Below are 19508 nucleotides of genomic sequence, written 5' to 3'. Positions count from 1 at the left end.
AATCTGCATTCCACGCAAACTCCTTCGAATAGTTTGAAATTTCAATAATAAATATGGGATGTTTACAGTGTTTTATAAACATTTCCCAGACTTAACGACATCCCTGGTTGATTCACCAATAATAATAACAACAACAACAAGTCAGAGAGAGAAAGTCACCTACCATCGGAAAGCTCTCCGGAAGAAAAAAACCCGACACACACGATTAGGGTGAAAAGGATTTACGAAATTCACCACCCGGCAACCGAGGCTTGACTGCAACCGAAACCAACCGTTCAGTTGAGGAGTGTTCGTTGCGGAGTTCGGTATTCGAAATGCCATCGGGTTGATGTCCTTCGAGGGTTGGTTTCTCACCATCGCCATCGCCGCCACCCGTTTCGTCTGGTTCTGAAGAGTGCTTTGATAAGCGGCAGTGGAAGAACAAAAGCCACCGAAGAAGATGAAACAGAAACTGTGGAGTGGAGTAAGCGCCAGCGAGTGAGCGAGCGAGCGAGAAGAGTGATGGGTTACCGTTGGTGGTCTCGTTCTGGTGGACGTTCGTTTGCATCCGACAGAAGCTTTTTCCAGGAAGGTTCCTGGGTGCGACTCTGGTAGTGCTATTTTTTGGGGGTGGATGGATGCTGTGCCGTGTGGGAGGGTGTTGCAGTGCCAAGACGTGTGCCAATAAGAAGAAAATTGTCTAAGGACAAACCACGGGTGAAAAGCAAAAGTGAAAAACACGAGGAAAGCGCCAAAATTTGCCCGTCTATGAACTGCGGATATCGTTCCGGTGTGCTGTCGACATTCGCAAAGGAGGCTGCGACCGGGAAGAGAAAGTGTGTTTGTGCCAGTTTCTGTGCAAAATTTGGAGACGCTGTGGGTGGATTTTCCTCGTCTGCGTACTTGTGAATGAAACTGCATCCACTGCACTTCTTGAACTGCAGTTTTGGGTTGAGATAGAGAGACCGCTTGCGAACGCTGGACCAAGATTTACTGAAAGGGTAGGGGTGGAAAGTTTTTCCTTAAACTCGCTCGGCCGGATCGAGAAAAAAAAAGTTACTGTTCTCGTGTAATCGTGTGATATTTGTTCGGTCTATTAGGTGTCTAAAAGTGAAACCAAACGTGCTGGAATGTCTGAAAGTGATGTCCGCTTCTTGCGGAAAATTGTGACCATTGCATCAAAGGAAGAAAACCGAAGGCTGATCAATACCGGATGTGAGTGAGTGAGCAAAGAGAGAAAGAGAAATTAGCTGCCGATGGTGTGTATATTGCGGATTCGCATTCGGCCCAGTACTGACAAATTGGCCAGTGTCAACGGCAGCAGAAGCAGAAGTAGCAGCAGCACCGGCGGCTGTGAAACGGGAAATTTTATACCATACAACGGCATATAAATTATTGATTGGACTTCGATCACACGAGCGCCCCCTCCCCCGGAGCAGATAGGACTTGAGTGTTGTGCGTGGTTTTACAGTGCAGTGAATGGGTGTGAAAAAGCATTTAGTTTCCACGCCAGAAAGAATAATTTATTACTTTGACATGTGATCTAGGCCAAGAAATCAGATATACAAGAAACTGGTGAAGGATTCGATAAATAATCGAAAATTATCTAACTGAGAATGCTGAAGATAAGGATAAACGACACGATGGTTGTGATGATTTTACTGATGATATGGACAAATCTAGGTAAGTGCTAGTGACCATAATTAGTTTCAATTCTAAGAGGAAACACCGTTCTCAAAAAATTTTTTGAGGCATCAGTTTAAAGTTTAAAGTTCTACTACAGGGCTTATTATTGATTTGATCGTTATAGTATATTAAACCGTCCTGAACTAAGTTTATCTTTTGATCACTATCCATAGAGAAACGAACTGGGAAAAGCCTAATGAACGTGAATTCAGAAATAGGAAGTTTTCGAAGAAAAGTAAAGAGGGTAATTTCAGTGACATAACTGGATGACGTGAATACACAGAAAAAAATGATGAATTTTACTGCTGACATTATTCTACAAACGATACAATTCGCTACTATTTAATTTGTCAAATGACGCAATATTCCACTCGCACAGAATTTTACACGTTTCGAGCATAATTTGCACTTGACTAATATGTGCCGCTGTATGGATTTATATGTATCAATTATTCAACGAACAGATATGTGCTTCTGTGGTTCATTCGAGTTATCGATGTGCTTGTAATCTAGTGTTTCTCGGTTCAAGTCGCGTTATCGATCTTTTATTTTTATTTCATTCGAATTCAAGCCATGTAATTTTCATATCACACGATTTCACACGTTCTTGAACATAAATTTGTGTGAAACACGACGCTCCCTTTATGTGCATCTCATAAGATGTAAAATCACAAGATTTTTTCGAACTGTGTATGATAAAAACTGACAAGATTCCATCGCACTATCGATTATCGATGGTCGCTCTGATTAATGGAGCTTTCAGTTCGTTAACAATACTTAAACTGGATTTATTTGCTTCAAATACAGGGTTGTTACGGTCGCGCGAATTTCGCGGTTTTCACGAATTTCGCGATTTTTGCGAATTTAGCGCGGTTTCTGCTAAGATTTTGATGCTATGGCGCGGATTCATTCCATGTTTGTGAATCATTTGTTCGAATAAAAAAAGTTATTGCAAAATTTTGAAGCTTGTGAGTCTTATGAAATCCTAAAAATTTAAAGATGGGCGAACGTTTCCGCAATTGGTCGAGCAGACCGAATTGGTGTACTTTCACCTTGATAAAACCTAAATTTACTAGAAGGCGGTTCTAGAAAATATTCAGTGGATAAAATTTAGATTTTATGCTCTTCGAACTCGAGTGATACAAGTTGCTGTTTCAACAGAGATGTTACCAGGAATTACAAAAACTTTCCAATATATGTGATTGCGTTTTCCCATTCCAATGCAGAAATCGAAAGATTTTCGCACTCAAGGATATTGACATCTGATGGAAGATATCGTCTCAGTGAAAACACATTCAATAATGCAAAGAACGTAATAAATGAAATGCTATTCTTCAATAATATGGTCACAAATTTTGAGTATGATTAAAATCGCATTCTTAAAGCAAAATTTGCACGACAGGCTTACGAAGCGAAGTCTGGCAAGAAAAGAAACGAAGAAGTTCTGGGATAACATCCGTGGTAATAAGAAATTGTTCTAATAGTTTGTTGGTTCCACTATCCAACATTTTCAATTGTTCTTTGCGGTCAGCAATTTTTACTGAAATATAGAAGAAATCCTATGTGAACAAGGGTATAGTATTCCAATCCGTGGAATTGATGCTTCCTTCCCCAAATTTAGTAACCTACACTTCCTTCATCATACCTTCTTTACAACCACGACTGCAAGTAGATTCTATATACATCGGGATTCTATATACATCGGGAGTGGAAATAGGAGTCTGTACAACCTCACCATTTGCTGTTACCTCTGGAGTTCCTCAAGGAAGTCACCTTGGGCAGTTATTAATTCTATTGTATCTCAACGATCTAAATTTTTCGATCAAGTGTATGAAACTATCGTTTGCCGATGCTTTTCATATTTCAAAATGGTTTTAAATGCTACTAAATGCTCCGTCATCTCTTTTAGTAGCAAAAATTCTGTATTCAAGTCTGACTATAATATTTCACAAACTGTTCTCGAACGCGCATCGTTTGTTAAGGACCTGGGTGTTCCTCTGAAATCCAAGTCAAATTTTAAAGGGCACATAGAGCTTACTATGTTCTAAAGCTCTAAGCTATTAGGATTCATTATTCGCGTTACTAAATAAAACTCTGATGTACATTGCTTGTAAGCTCCGTATTACTCTTTAGTTCACTCAACTCGAATATACTGCGGTTATCTGGTCACCTTATTACCAAAACGATATCCAACGTATTGAAGCGATTCAACTCAAATTTGTCCGATTAGCTCTCTTTCGAAACAACCCTGCAAATATAATCTAACATATAATTACACAATAGTAATGTGGACGTTAGTGTTGGAAGATGAAGGGGGAATTTTACTTTTGATTCATTGACTCTTTTTCTGTGCGAACGACACACAAACAAAATCTTTCGACTGGTTCCCTCACAGGTATCACAGGGAGTCATTTTGTACTTCTTACAAGGTAAAGAAGTTGGACACAGTCGAACAATAGCGAGACCGATCGTTCGCTTATAAATGCAAAAAAAATGAATGCTCTCTGGACCAATCACGGAGTGGATAGGACTAACAGTGCTTCAAACAGACAACATGTCATTAGGTGGTTTCAAGCATTTTATGCCTGGAATTGGTCTTTTTGAAGACGATCGACTTCTAGCTCAAGCTGGTCCATGGCATCCGCTGTCACTTGTTGTTTTTCGCACCAACAATGGACATCTTTTTTCATCATACACTGCTCATCCTTCAACGATTTCATCTCACTAGGTAGAGAGTCCAGTTTTTCAGAAAGGAAACTTTGAAATTGATTTGTAGCACTGACAGTAGATCTCACAGCTCGTACTTCAGATAGAACATTCTGCAACTCGTTCAGCACCTGAGTCTCTATCGTTAGGTTCCGGGCTGATTGTTAAAACATGGTGCATTCAGATAAGCAGAAATACGTTTGCTTCCGCAAACGTTCGAACGGTGTTTCCGATCGCATTTTTACTCTTGCAATGTCCACTTTTATGACAGTAGCCACATTCGATAACTATTCGCTGATTATTTTCTTCGTGGCCGCAGATAATACAAATGATGGCCTCGTCTGACGTATTCCGACCACGTATTTAATGTAGGAAATTTTACGATTGACTGAATATAAAGTATAGTAGGTGAAGCTGACAGTATGAAGCAGGGTTGTAAATAAGCAAAGTTTTTGATTCACAGTAAATAAAAATAGTTAGTATTATTATTTCATATCACATATTTATTGTAGATATTATAATAAATTCTGCAACGAATGATTTTTGATAAGATAAATTTTGATTTTAATTAGAATTTATAAATGTCTTCATCGTTATCAGTATTACTGTCTGATTCGGAATCAACATTTCAACAAAGTTCGGTTCGTTTTAATGCTACTCTGAGTTCATTAAACAGGTTTGAAGATCAAATGGCTGTCACTTACAGTTCCTGTGATGTAGTGGTATAAGTGACGTTAATGTCAAAACTGATTACCGCTCAATTTTATCGGATATGGATTATCCGATATCAATAATTTTAGGCTCGTTGAGTGAGTTTATTTCGTCGGTCGCATCGAAATTCCATGTTTCGTAATGTATTTGAAATTTATTCAGCAATGCCGTCGTGGTGGAGTAATATCACCAATAAAAACAGCTAATAATATTAACATACTGGCTGCGATGAATAATAATTATAACTATAATAAAAACATGTCAAAGCGTACTATGGAGTTGAATAATATTACCTTATTTAGCTTGAATATCATACACAGAAGTAACAGGAGTGCAGGATTGGACTACGTCAAATCAAACGCACCATTGAAACGCTACGTCAAATGCTGCGCTCAAGTTACCTCTTAAAATCAAATTCATGTCAAAATGCGTTTCATTGGGTTTAATCTAGATAGTGCATTAGCATCATCATCGTCATCAGCATCAACCATCTGGAGATAAAACAAAGTCTTTTGTCTCTATAATCATTATTTGATGAGGTATATATTTTTACTAGTTTTGCATTGCGTGTTGATATTGCGCAGCGAAAGCTGTAAAATTAACATTATCAATTGGATTACGATCCAATCTGATTATTTTCATAAAACCTTCATCTAGCATTCATTTCCTTTCATTTAGTATTCATTTTAATGCAATTAAACAACAGGTTGCGAATGGAATACGGTTTGTATCAAAGGAGAACATGTGTTGAAACTTCGTGAACCGTGCCGTAACTAAACCGACATTTTCCCCAACTCTGGTGATAAAGACTTAAACGAGTTGATGTTCAAACTCCTTTAATATTCCTTATCACCCATAACTAAACTTCCCAAAGATGCATAATTTGCAATTTTCCAGTCTGATTGACACGCGTTATCCTTAGTTAAAAATTACTGTAGGATTACTCTGCCCATACTTGCATACCAGTCCCATATGGAAAATCGGTATGTCGAGAAAAAGAAGATCAAAATTTTATTTCCGAATTCAAAGATCACTGATCAACTGATCATAAAAAAATAGATCAGTAGTGATCTTTATTGGGAAATATCACAATTCGATACTATATGCATATTAAAATGTTTTTCGGTATCAAAATTCATAAAAGTGTGAAAAGTTACTTCAATTATCGATATTTTCAGGTTTAAAAGATAGATTAAGGAAAGTAATTGAACAAGTCTCAGAAAACAACTCCCAAAAAAGTAGGATTTAATACTATTACAAAATTGTATAAATATTACATTGTGATCGGGGACTTGTCGGAGAGTTAATTAGCACAAGTTGCTACACCTGTTCTCATGCGAATGGAGTACTCGAATTCCGTTCTTAGCTGAATGCGCTGAGAACGAATGAAGCGTTGTACATCCATTTCTGCCGCGGTACTTAAGGTGAAATGTAGCGTCATAAAATGCGCGCAAAATTTTATCCGCTTCAGTTGAACGAACCGTCGCACAAAGCATACCAAGAAAAACGGACACATAGAAACAAGAACTTTTTTCAATGATTGAGCGCAGTGGGTTTACCTCTCGTTATATTGGCTTGTAAAAAAGACTGGACATAATGAATTTTTGAATCCTTCACAATTTAAATATATGCTAATTCAATCGTTATTGTTAGTGATTACTCTTACACTAGAGCTATAAATCATGAGTAATTATGAATGACTAACATGAGGCTATATGTATATGTATTGACCAACTTGCTAACCATGTATATGTCTGAGTTTAGTAACAAGCATGGATTCTCCTTCAAAGGAACGATTGAAGACGAGATAACATTCAAGTATTTTCGATATCTTTGCCAGTCGTTCACCAGGCCCTTCCCGCCGATGAGATAGAATTTACGTAAAAGTATTTACTTGACTCGCATGATAGAGCGCGGTCGAATTTACTTATCGAATACATTCAATGCCAATATATTCCATTCTAATTGACTTTCATTATCATCTTCGAAAAAGTAAAAAGTATTATTTCTGTTGTGTCAATAGGATCGTAGCACTAGCCATGTAATCGAAGCTATGCTATGAGTCGGCTGGGAAGTCTGTTGAAGCAGAAAGGCCAAATTTCTCAAAAGGAATGTAATTCCGAGACATCCACACCCAGACATTTTCCGGGTGTGGATTCAGTATTCTCCCAATATGGTTCCACCACTCCTTGTCTGCGAAGTCTGTTGAAACAAATGGTCATATTCAACAATAAATGTAATACCAAGACCTTGCAATGCATTGAACTCAACAGAGTTGGACATTATTAGCATTATAAATGACAGTTACTTAGAAAATAAACGATTTCTCACAATACCCATTTTATTGTATTCAACTAGTTTTTATTTCAACACAAAACCCAATGCTGCATAAATTCGCGTCATCATTTGATATGTAATTTTTGCTCACGATATAATGCCACCGTGCCCACCGTGCATTTCTCACACCACCTCAATACGAAACAGCAGCGCGCAAGCAATAAAAAAAATGCGGAAAAGTTTATGTAAACTTTTTCAAATTTCGGTTGTTTTAGCTAATATTTTATAATTTTGAGTTACATTTTCAGATTCTTTGTGAAATTCTGCTACAAACACTACTTTTCAGTTCTAAAATCATACCCGTGGAACGGAACAGTAACCGTTTATACATTTCAAAAACCAATTACGGCTCGGCAAAGCAAAATTTCAAAATTCTAAGAATACTTAGTTATGATAAATTTGATTTCGAAAACTTAAGTGTTTTTGGTTTTTTGAAAATCGGTCTAGTTTTTGAATAATTGATCAAAAACGCAATTTTCGCATTCCGCTACATTTCACCTTAAAGGCGCGAACGTGTTTTTGAGAGCAGCTAATGCTCTTCGCCTGCGCATGGTTGTCTTCTGAGAATGAGAACAAATTTGTCTCGCAATAAAAAGAGCGCGTATGGATACGCTCTATTGTTCGCTTGATAGACAAATGGATGGATATGGTTACCAGAATGAGTGTGACAAATTTCAATCGTGCTCTCCACAAGACTTATACTCGATTTTTCTTATCTTGGCATCTAATTCTTGTATGTATAGGGTAAGGTGTTCGGTTGCCGGCACTCCACCGTAACTTTTGACAGAAAGCAGATAGTGTCATTCTGACAAATGTCATGTGTGTGTACGAGCAGCACCTTCTTTTTGTGCCAAATACCAAAGCCAACCGACACTTGTACTTTTTGATATGCTAAAAAAAATTTAATTTCTTGAAAATCACCACAAAAGGTTTGTCTAGTATCTTAAATTAAAGAGCATCAATCGGAAAGGTGTCATCAACTAGATATAGGAGTGTGGAAGTGGAATGACTATTTATGAGGTGAAATCGATCTATTTCGTGATTTAATACCGGATGCTATCATAATTTACGCAACCTAAGTTTTTTTTTTCGTAATTTTCAAAATGTCTACCGATTTTGGTTACCGGCACCTCAAGATTTTTTTTTGTTTATTTTTGGGAGCAGGGAAAAGCCCGATGGAGATGAAATGGAATGACTATTTATGAGGTGAAATCAATCTATTTCGTGATTTAATACCGGATGCTATCATAATTTTCGCAACCTAAGTTTTTTTTTCGTAATTTTCAAAATGTCTACCGATTTTGGTTACCGGCACCTCAAGATTTTTTTTTTTGTTTATTTTTGGGAGCAGGGAAAAGCCCGATGGAGATGAAATTTGGCAATCTCTCTCTCCAGCAGGCATAAAACCTCCTCATCTTTCGTATCAACAGATTACAATGATCCAACAGATACAATAAGGCTTAACACTAACAATAAAAACTAATAATTAAAACTAAACCTATAATCCTATATCTAGTTGATGACACCAAGCACTACAGGGCAGCAATAGTGTTCTTGCTTCAACTGGCGGAGAAAAAGAGATAAGTAAATGGGTGATGAAGGTAGGTGGAGGGGGTGGAAAGTAAGCGTGGTCGAACAACGGGGTTAGAATCGGCATATAGATCTAAATAGTGATCGAAAAGATGGTGGAAGACGAAGAAAAAGACGGGGTTAGAATCGGCAAGTCGATCTAATTAGTAATCGAAAAGATGGTGGAAGACGAAGAGAAAGACGGGGTTAGAATCGGCAAGTAGATCTAATTAGTGATCGAAAAGATGGTGGATGTTCGGTTACTGACACCCCATTTTTTTCTACAAATCGTGAAAAATTGTTAACGACATGCAGAGATGTCAAATCTGCAAATTTGTCTGTAAACTATCGAATTTCGTAGATAATCTGCAAACCTTTTTTCGTCTGAAGACTTTTTACAGACTTTTGAAACTTCGATTGTTTGCCGACATTCGTAAGAATTTACACACGGAACGACCGAAATTAGCTCTGCGCCTAATTCGTATTACTGTTTTTGAATTAGTTGATTTCAACAACAAAATTTTAAAAATAACTATAAAATTAGTTAAAATATAAAATTTACTTCGCTAAAAAAATCTCTTATTTTTAGAGAATGTGTTTAGTTGGAGAATATTCTGGACACAAACCAGCAATATTTCAATCCAACACTAAATTCTCATTGACAACTAATTTCGTTATTAGTCAGGAAATTTGTTTCTATTTATCTATCACCGTCATTACTGAAGGACAGCACAAAGAAAGCAAAAATGAAATTGGTTTTATTAACAAGTTTATTAGCCAAAAACTCATGAGAAGAGTCAAAGCAAAACAATCCATTGAAAAGCTAAAAGGGACAGTCTTGTTGAAACTACTTGCAAATTGTTTAGATGTTTTTCGCATGTGTTACGATATATCCATATATAAATTTCTAAACCGATATGTAAAAATGACGTAAACTGTTAGTGGAAAGTGTGAATTTGTGTGCATTTGAAGCGATTGTGGGTAATAATGTTTTAACGCGGAACAGTGAAGTGAGTTTCGAATGTCGCACTCTAATTGTATATGTCAAATAAAGTATTTTGTATCTTTCAATCTTCCGACTATGCCGTTCGGTGTTCTACTTGTATTCGGTTTTTGTTTTCCGAGTGCTCAAAGTTTTCAGTGAGTGAGTCGATTTCGCGAAGTCGAATGAAGAAAACAGTGATTTAGAAGTAAAATTTTCAAAAAGAAGTTTATGTTTCGCTTATGTCTTTTTCTCCAATACATCGTATTTATACCTGCCAAAATAGAAAAGATAACCGCGACTGAAATTTTTTTCGATGGTAGTGTGCCATCTAGTGGCTAGTAGTCATTACGGTGTTAACGTTTATTCGGTGACAGAGCGCCATATAGCTGCGATTTGCAGAAACCAATTCAACCATTTTTGTTGGTTGAAAACAACGTTTTATTTCTTTAATTCAACTAAAAAATTAGTTGAATGGATATGAAGTGTGCCTTAGCTAAGAAATGACAGCACGTTTAATTGGTGAATTGAATTAAAAAAATATCCATTTCAAAAAATATATTATTATTATTAAGGGAACTAGAATTAGAAAATCTGAATTAGCAAAAGTAAGATTTTTTTAGTTGTCTCAAAAAATAACTAACTAAAATCAGAAAATCAACTAATTTTTTCGCCAAAATGCTGATTTCGGTTTTTCCGTGCAGACTTGAAAATTGGCGCGATCTTTTTGTTTTTGCTAGCTAAACTTATTGTATTAACTGGTATCTCTGGTAATATGCAACACGTGGACAAATTGACAGCTTCAATATATTCAATATATATCATATAAGTAAAAACTTTAGTTTTCTGTTTCTGTTAGCCATGGCGACTCCAAACAAATCGTCAAAGTCAAGCAAACGTAACGTATTCAAGACTGGCCAAATCAACACCAAAGGCGCTACCATCCAAATCAGACGAAGTCACCATTAGACAATGAAGACTTTTGTCCAAAACGCTTCCAATAAGAATAAATTCCGTTTTCTTTTTGAATAATTGTAGTCCTTACATATATTTTTTCAATTTTATCGAAATTTCTTGTGGTGTCGGTAACCGAACACCTTTTTTGTAATGGAAAAAATTTATCACTTTACTAAATTTTTAAGTAAGTTTTTTCAATCAAATTAATTAACTTGGTTTCCTAATCAGTTGTTAGCTAGGGACTTTAGCTTTCCTTTAATGCATATATGACCGTATAACGTGCACTTTATCAAAAGTTATAAGGAGTGTATCGAAAATAAGCTATCCACAAATTTTTCTTTCAAATTACGATAAAAAACGATATTTTATTCGAACTAAAAATTGATCTTTTATTGTACGAGGTTAAACTTGAGCATAATGAAAACCGGATGAAATTTAAGTTATTCCTTCACGAATTTTCGAACTTTTGATCGAACGCTCTTCATCAAGTTCCGGACAAGTGTAGCATCGCATTTTTTTGACGCTAGAGGTCTAATTTTTTTGAACTCTTGCATGTTCCCAGCTTTCTACCAGTCTTCTTGAAGACCCTTTTCACGATTGCCCAGTAACGTTCGATGGGTCGAAACTGAGGGCAATTTAGTGGATTGATATTTTTCTCAACGAAATTCATACCCTTTTCCGCAAGCCAATTGAGAGTGGTTTTGGCATAGTGAGCCGACGCTAAATCCGGCCTAAAATAGTGGAGGTGTGCTAACATATGCTTGTTATATAAATGCAGCAATATCTTCTGGAGACACTCAGATTGATAGATTTCGGCATTTATAGTACCGGTAGTGTAAAACATGGTTGACTTCAAACTACAGGAACATATTGATTGATATACCAGTACCTTTAGATCGAATTTCTTCACTTGAATCGACCTGTCCGCATCGCTCACATCCTCCCCAGCGACGACAGTAAAGTATTGTGGGGTTTTTAGTAATCTTTTACAGAAGTCTCATCGTACATCGAAACGCTCGCATCCGGACACTGCAAAAGACGCGTATACAATTTTAGGGCCCTTGTTGCTGCTCGCTTCATCTGTTCTACACTTTGTTTCGAGATTTTCTGCTTGTGGTAGCTCATCCAAAGAATAGTGTTTCCTAAACACTAATTAATGATGGTTTTAACACGTGTCACGATGAATTCCAAACCGCTTCGCCAATTTTCGCATAGTAATACCCTTCTCACTTAGCCATGTGTCCAGAACCTTAACTTTCACTTCTTTTTCAATACGCGACATTTTGAAAACGCAGAATTTCAACCACACAAACAAGTGAACAAACGAAAGCTGATAACCAAACGCACAGCATGCTGTGATCGGAGCATAAAAAACGTGCTTAATCCATCTAGCAGTCAGATGATAGCAGTCCTTTTTTATCAATCCGCATGTGTTTTTTGCATGAATACTCTTCGGTGTTTTAGTTTTCATGACATTATTCTAATGTGCGTCGTTTTAAGTGGCAATTTGAGATTTTAATCACTCATTGCTCTGTAATGTCGAAACCACAAATCGTATCGAATTTGAATCTAAAAGTGTAACAATCGATTAAACATGCCATGATATGTCGGAGTAATTTCCACTTTAGAGTTTGGGGTAATTTAAGGTACTTCCAGAGCCGGTATTCAGGAACCAGCATAACCCAAATCGATTCGTATGGCCATATGACGAATAAATTGCAATATTTTTGAGTCCTGCTTTTCGGGATTGTCATCTTGAATTTTAAAAATTCATCATCCTACAATTCCAGAATCGGAAGTCAGAATTGGATAAAATTGAATTTATTTTAATTTGAACTTTTGTTTCTGAAATTCGATTTGGCTTTTTTGAGAAAACGATTGAGCTTTGAGAAACGATTCGATACTGGAGCCGGAATTCGAAATTCGGTGTAGCCGAAGTCAGACAAATTCACCTGAGTAGCTGTATAGTTTACATTTGTTTTAAAATGTTTGAAAATCAATGTAGACATCTTTGAGGAATCGTGGTGCGAATTAAGTTTTTGGGTGCCTTCCGAAACGAAAACTGAATACAACCAAAAATGAAATAAGTTTATTTGGTTATCGACTATCCAAATCTGCAAACCCGATAAACCTGATTAATTTATGTGAAATAGACATTTTTATACTAATCACCCTGTATCTCCGAAACCGGAAATTGGATCTGACTGAAAAACAAGATGTTTTATAGAATTTTAAAACTTTTCATTTGAATCTTAGATGATTCTTAGATTTCATTTGAATCTTAGATATGTTCAGCCATCCACGAGAAAATTGCGTTACGCTATTTAAATTTCGTTTCATATATCATCCTGTAGTTCCGGAACCAGAGATCGGAACCAAACATAATTCAGGAACCTTGTTTGACAGTATACGTCTTTTCATATGAATCTGAGTTTGTAGAAAACGGTTGAGTGAAATTATTTGTCACACACGTATTTGCTGATCTCGACGAACTGATTCGAATGGTATATGGCTGTTATGTTCTTCCAGCATTTATTGCTGTAAGTAGTTTAAATCAATATAATTATGGAATTACTTTCAACTCGAAAATGTTGATATCATCTGGTTTACATATGGCATATTCGAACGATTATGTTGCCAAAAAACGAACCGTGCTAAAATCGGTCCGAGGTAAAATATCATGCTGTACATAGTCTTTTGGTTACTTAGAAAAAAATGTATGTAACAGTATAAAAATCAAGCCAAGCATTTCTTTGCCAGACAGCGCTCAAAACTTCTACTGCTGGAATAGGGGAAAAAGTCTCTTACACAAAACTTTAAATATCTCCGTTAACAATTTTAACAATCTACGGATTTTAACAGCACAGAAAATTGCGTGATGTTTTTGGTTTTCAGGAATTGATGCCGATTGACGATGGTAGCCGTCGAACACTCGCTCGGTGGGCATTAGATAAGTTGGTCGTAGATTCACTTTTTTTGCCGTAAAATTGTGTTCACTGACGAGGCACATCTTTGACTCAATGGGTTTGTGAACAAACAAAAATTTCCGTTTTTGAAGCAAAATCAGTTCTCGGGGCACCAAAAATTGAGCTGTTTGATGCGGAATACACGCTGCTGGTAGAATCGGTTCTTATTTCTTTAAAAATGGTGATGGAACCAACGTCACGGTGAATGGGCCTCGTTATCGTGCTGTTTACATTTATATATTATTTACATTTTTATGCGTTTTATTAAAAAAAAAAGTTGTGACATTCTAAATAAAACGCCCTTAAAACAAATTATTGAGTATTCATTTTTTTCTTTTTTCACCCAGTAATTACGGTAATTTTCCTAATAAAATTTCGATGAGAAAATTGCGACTTTTTGAACATAAGTACTGCGTACTAAAAAATCTAAGATAAAACATAACACTACATTCACGCTATGTCCTTAAGGTGTTTTTCGCGACTATCCCGATGACATTCTCTTTTTAAGTATTTTTGTAAACAAGTGTGAACGTAGTATGAAAAATGCGATTTGGTTTATTAGTTACTTTCACCCATTTTCTTCCTCTTTCGATGTATGCATTGCGTTGAATCTATTTCTTATAAAAATTAATTATGCGATCTGCTTCACGCCATCCGCTCTTAATAGCTCCATGAACGGTACCGTAATGCAATCCATTTGTTGCTTCGCCAGCAAACAACAGTGCGGGTGTTCCGAGAGAGTCTGTAAGGGGAATCGCCATATCTTTGTAATCTGTTTTCAGAAGCCTGGTAGCCAACGATGGGCTGGAGTACGATCCCCGAAAATATGGGTCACTGAACCATTGAGTCCTTGATGAAAAAACAGTGTTTATGAGGGTTACAAAATATTTCATCAAACAATAATATCAGATTACGTCTTCATTCGCAGTGGTTGGTCGATTTGTTTGTTCTTGAAAAACATTCCCAATAAGAACAGTATACCTTCAGTTATTTCCGAATCGGGAATTAGCTCCGCCTGACGACATTCTTTGCCCATCATCCAAGCTCCCAAAAGCTTTGGCTGACGATCAATTTTGAAGAATGCCGAAACACCCTCCGTCCAAGCATACTTCGAAGTACGTATCTTTTCCAATTCTTCGGAATTCCACAGTAACCCAAACGTGTTACCCATTTCGGTCCAGAAGGGTGTCTCGAATTCAAAGATCGCTTTGTTCACCGTTCCAAAATGAATGCCCTTAATTGCATTCTGTTTGACCGACGGCAGTTGCGGTGTGAAAAGAGTATTTATGTTTTCCTTCAAAACTCCTAGAGAAACTGTTATTATGACGTGACTAGCCTCGTACCGACTTCCATCAGCGCAACGAATTGTTATGGGCTGATCCGGTCCTTTGTTCCAGTGTATGTTTTCAACGAATTTGTTGAACTCTATGTTCTTTTCAATCGGTATCGGTTCTGCATTATTTTGAGAAGGGTGTCTTTTCTGGAAGAAATTAGTGATTTTAACATGCGTATCAATTTCAGAGGAATACCTTACCATCAATAAATCCAATATACTTTTGTAGCCTTTGCCCATCCAACTGAGTGAATCGTCTCCCTCACAATCCTCAGAATCGTCATCCGCTGGATAATCGTACCACGAATCTATTGCGATGTACCCTTTCTGGTAACCGTGATAGAATTCCAAAAATTGTCGCACCAATTTCCTGTCAATATCTTTCATTTTCTCTTCATTGACTTCCTTGGTAAACCGTTCCACAAAGAAATCGCCCAGCGTTCCACCAGAATTGTAAAGATCTTCGGATTCGACGATTCTTTCGGCAAGAATCATTAAACGATCGGTTTGTTCCTGCTGCACCACTTCTCCGTCAGATTTCAGTAGAACATTCTTCTCGGCGACCACTGAAGACTCGAGCAACGCCAAAGGGCCAGCCATTTCGTACACCACATTATTTTTTTCGCCATGGCACCACTGAGCACCGCAATCGATTACGTTTTCACCGAACGGTACGGTATGCACCCGACCTCCGATTCGTCCCGTTGCCTCTAGGATCGTAACGTTTCTGAACCCATGCTCGTACAGCCGAGTTGCAGCAGCGATTCCTGCTGAACCAGCACCGATTATTACCACTCTAGCAGACATCTCAGTCGCGTCTAAATAGTTGGACTGTAATTTTCATACTATTTAAAATGGATATTAATTTCAAGAAACATACAGTCGGTGTTTTCAGAACGAACTAAGTGACACTTTGCTGATGTTGAGAGAGCAGAGCTGAAATAATGAACACGCAAATTGAAATTTCGAACGCAAAATCAAACGAAACTGATGTCATAGCTATTATTGTTGGCAACATTTACTAGACCACATAAATATAAAATGTGGCTTAGCATATTCTTTATCTTTCACTTCTTTTGTTTTGTGACATAGCCCTCGCTCTCTCTCTCTCTCTCTCTCTCTCTCTCTCTCTCTCTCTCTCTCTCTCTCTCTCTCTCTCTCTCTCTCTCTCTCTCTCTCTCTCTCTCTCTCTCTCTCTATCTATGTATATGGTCACAACTAATAATCAGAACGAAAACAGCTGAGCTGATTTGAAGATTGGCGCGTTATCGTGCTCAAGCAAACGAAAACCTCAAGCTTTTTGTTTGTGGCCGAATTAATAATTTAATGATTGTTTTTTTAGATATTCGAGCAATATCGTGTGCATGGGTCACTAAGCATCATATTGCGACCAGTATTTCCTCAAAAAAATTAGCTCAACGGAAATACTACAGTGATAGACATTCGTTTAGCTCTACACGGAAAATAAAAACTACCTAGTCAGATAACTTTTACTTAATTTTGAGTTCTTCTAATTTATTTCTTTCATTCGCTCCTTCCATTGTTGTCAAAATACAAAACGAAAAATCACCCAACAGCGAGAGTTTCGTTCAATAAGCTAAAATTAAATAAACCGTTTCAACCTGAAATTGAGTCAATACGACTCAACTGTAGAGTGAATATAACTCATCTTTAAGTATTTTTTGCACGTGCCTTAAGGTAACTACCTAGAGCCACTTTGCCTAAAATTAGGTTTTTGAACGGAACTCTCAAATTGGGTAGAATATACTTAAAATTAGGTTGTTTTGCGGTTCCGTGTAGGACAGGATCTGACAACTGTTCATACATTTCCCGAGCCAATTTCGGACCAGTTCATGATTGGTTGAAAATGACATAAGCAATTACAAGTTATTGAAACTAATATTACTGCAGGGTGGTATAAAAAGTGTTGTCAGTATCGTCAGTAATAATGTAGTTTGATATTGAATATTTTGCTTTTCTGATGCATCGTCGTTTTTAAAATTATTAATTTCAATTGGATTTAAGATCAATTCGTTTATAATTCCTGTCAATATGAAAAGTATATTAGTACATTTAACAACCACTGGTTTATAAAAAAGGAAAGCTTAAAACCACGAAGTGTGGTATAAACAGGAATATGGATTATGTTGGTTGTACTTGAGACTAGTACCAGACCTTTGGATACTTCTCTTTGCTAGTATTTTTCCGAATTGCTTTTGTCGGATACTTTAGTTGATAAAGCGGCAAAAATCAAATAAGTTTATTTGAAAAAATTTTATCAAACTTTTTCAACTAAACGATTTTTGCCTTTCTCTAAAAATGTATTAGAATTGTTGGAAAAACCGACTTTCGAACAGAGCCTCGGAGACCCATATTGTCATATACCATTCGACTCAGTTCGACGAGATCGGAAAATGTGTGTGTGTGTGAATGTGTGTGTGTGTGTGTGTGTGTGTGTGTGTGTGTGTGTGTGTGTGGGTGTGTGTGTGTGTGTGTGTGTGTGTGTGTGTGTGTGTGTGTGTGTGTGTGTGAATGTGTGTGAATGTGTGTCAATTTTCTCAGAGATGGCTGAACCGATTTTAACAAACTTATGCTCGTTTAAAAGCTACTGTAGGGTCGTTGATCAAGTTCAAAGATCAAATCGCTGTGATTTTTGGTTCCGGAGATATGAGTGTATAAGTGACGTAACCGACAAAAAGCGTTGTATTTTAACGCGCTCAATTTTCTCAGAGATGGCTGAACTGATTTTAACAAACTTGGGCTCGTTTGAAAGCTACTGTCGGGCCATTAATCAAGTTCGAAGAACAAATGGCTGTGACTTTTGGTTCCGGAGATATAATGGTATAAGTGACGTAACCGACAAAACACGTTGTTTTTACCGCTCTAATGTATATAAGGGTGCCAATATTTTGGGATCACCTCTAATTTCGTAAAGCGCTATTGTTCAGAAGTTGAAGCATCTCGAAAAAAGTCATCATGCAAAATTTGAGCTGAATCGGACATGGGTAAGGGGTGCTGCCCAGCGGTTAAAGTTTGAAAATTTTCGATCTTGAAAAAGCACCATAGGGGGAAGTACATGAAATTTCCAAAATCGAAATTTTTTTTTGATACCAAAAGTCTCAAAACTGCATGAAACGTCGAGATTTAGTGTCAACTCAAAAAAATTTTTTTTGAAAAAATCATCTTTCTGAGAATTTTGATATCTCCCAAAAAGTCGATTTAAAAAAAAAAATATTACGTGATGACACTAAATCTGGACGTTTCATGCAATTCTAAGACTTTTGGCATCAAAAATTTTTTTTTTCTATTTCGAAAATTATGGTGGTTTTTCAAGATGGTGATTTTTCAAGATAGAGAAAGATGGGGTAAAACGCATCCCCGAGGCATAATGCACCTTATGCTCTTCTCAAAAGTTAGAAATTTCTTTTTCACTGAAATTTTAATGAAACTGAAAGTCCGCCATAACAACAGATTACTATGAAATTATGGTTCAATCATATCTGGAAAACTTTTAATAAACCAATTATGTCTCTGTTAGAAGTAATTTTTGATGTTCATTCCATAGTAATTTTCTAGGGTGAGGAAGACAATTTTAATTATGTAACCAATGAACTTCTTTGCCAATCATTCGGGTTTCTAAAATTAGTTCTAATACAGACGATATATTTGCAATTTTCTAGAAAAATCGTCAAATTTATCGTCTCATATTTTTGGGGGCAAAACGACCCGAATTGTGTGAGGCGAAATGCTCAAGAACTCGCTTACAACAATTATCCACAAGTTATCAATTTAATGAATAATAGTGAACAATCTTCCACCTGGCAAATATTTCGTCAACGAAAAATCTAACGCTTTTTTTAAATAAGAAGAAGAAGCTTTATGAGGGTGCATATTGCCCCGTGGTTGTCATGAGCTTTAATCCGTTGTTTTGATGGATGTTTATCCGTTGTTTAAGATCATCCTGCATCTATGTTCAGATAATCGACACTTCGCGTAATTTAGAATGTATATTTTTCATGTTTTCAACGATCGGGCGTCATGCCCCGCATATATTTCAATAGACAATTTTAAGGGTTTTAGAAAATGCGATATTTCATGTATTTTTCAATGTATTAAACGAGTATTCGTACGTAATTCTGAGAAATAATGATTACGGAAGATAGTCATGCATGAAATTCTTCCGTGTTATTCTCTATAGAAAATATATAGCTACATTTCCTTAGGAGGTACATTTCACCCCATCTACCTCTATATGAAAATTCCACTAAGTGGACTAAGAAGG

General features: G+C 36.8%; 2 protein-coding genes across 18 annotated transcripts in view; one reads left to right on the top strand and one right to left on the bottom strand.

Moving 5' to 3' along the window:
• The first annotated feature begins 290 nt into the window (after positions 1–290).
• The window catches only part of LOC131434696 (cell adhesion molecule Dscam2), a 446907-nt gene continuing 427689 nt past the window's right edge, over positions 291–19508 (top strand). For all 17 annotated transcript variants that reach the window (XR_009230382.1, XM_058601701.1, XM_058601704.1 and 14 more), the window contains exon 1: positions 291–1662. Coding sequence is in view for 16 of the 17 variants with exons in the window: in XM_058601701.1 (XP_058457684.1) it covers positions 1596–1662 (67 nt within the window). In the remaining variant the exon portion in view is untranslated. The remainder of the gene's footprint in view (positions 1663–19508) is intronic.
• Positions 14205–16364, bottom strand: LOC131434698 (spermine oxidase-like). The gene is made up of 3 exons (XM_058601713.1): positions 15428–16364; positions 14808–15373; positions 14205–14742 (listed from the first exon to the last, which is right to left on the bottom strand). The coding sequence occupies exons 1-3, from the start codon at positions 16031–16033 to the stop codon at positions 14505–14507; spliced, it is 1410 nt and encodes a 469-aa protein (XP_058457696.1). The 5' UTR covers positions 16034–16364; the 3' UTR covers positions 14205–14504.

Source organism: Malaya genurostris, chromosome 3 (assembly GCF_030247185.1).
Source record: "Malaya genurostris strain Urasoe2022 chromosome 3, Malgen_1.1, whole genome shotgun sequence".
NCBI classification, from domain to species: Eukaryota; Metazoa; Arthropoda; class Insecta; order Diptera; family Culicidae; genus Malaya; species Malaya genurostris.
Note: the sequence above shows the minus strand (reverse complement) of the source record. Positions and strands in the feature narration are given on the sequence as shown.

Bases quoted from the DNA above. Each gene is read 5' to 3' on its own strand.
- LOC131434698 (XM_058601713.1), bottom strand. From the start codon at position 16,033: ATGTCTGCTAGAGTGGTAATAATCGGTGCTGGTTCAGCAGGAATCGCT. The intron at 15,374-15,427 runs GTAAGGTATTCC...AATTTCTTCCAG, and splicing joins GTATATTGGATTTATTGATG to AAAAGACACCCTTCTCAAAA. The intron at 14,743-14,807 runs GTAATCTGATAT...TTTTTCATCAAG, and splicing joins CAACCACTGCGAATGAAGAC to GACTCAATGGTTCAGTGACC.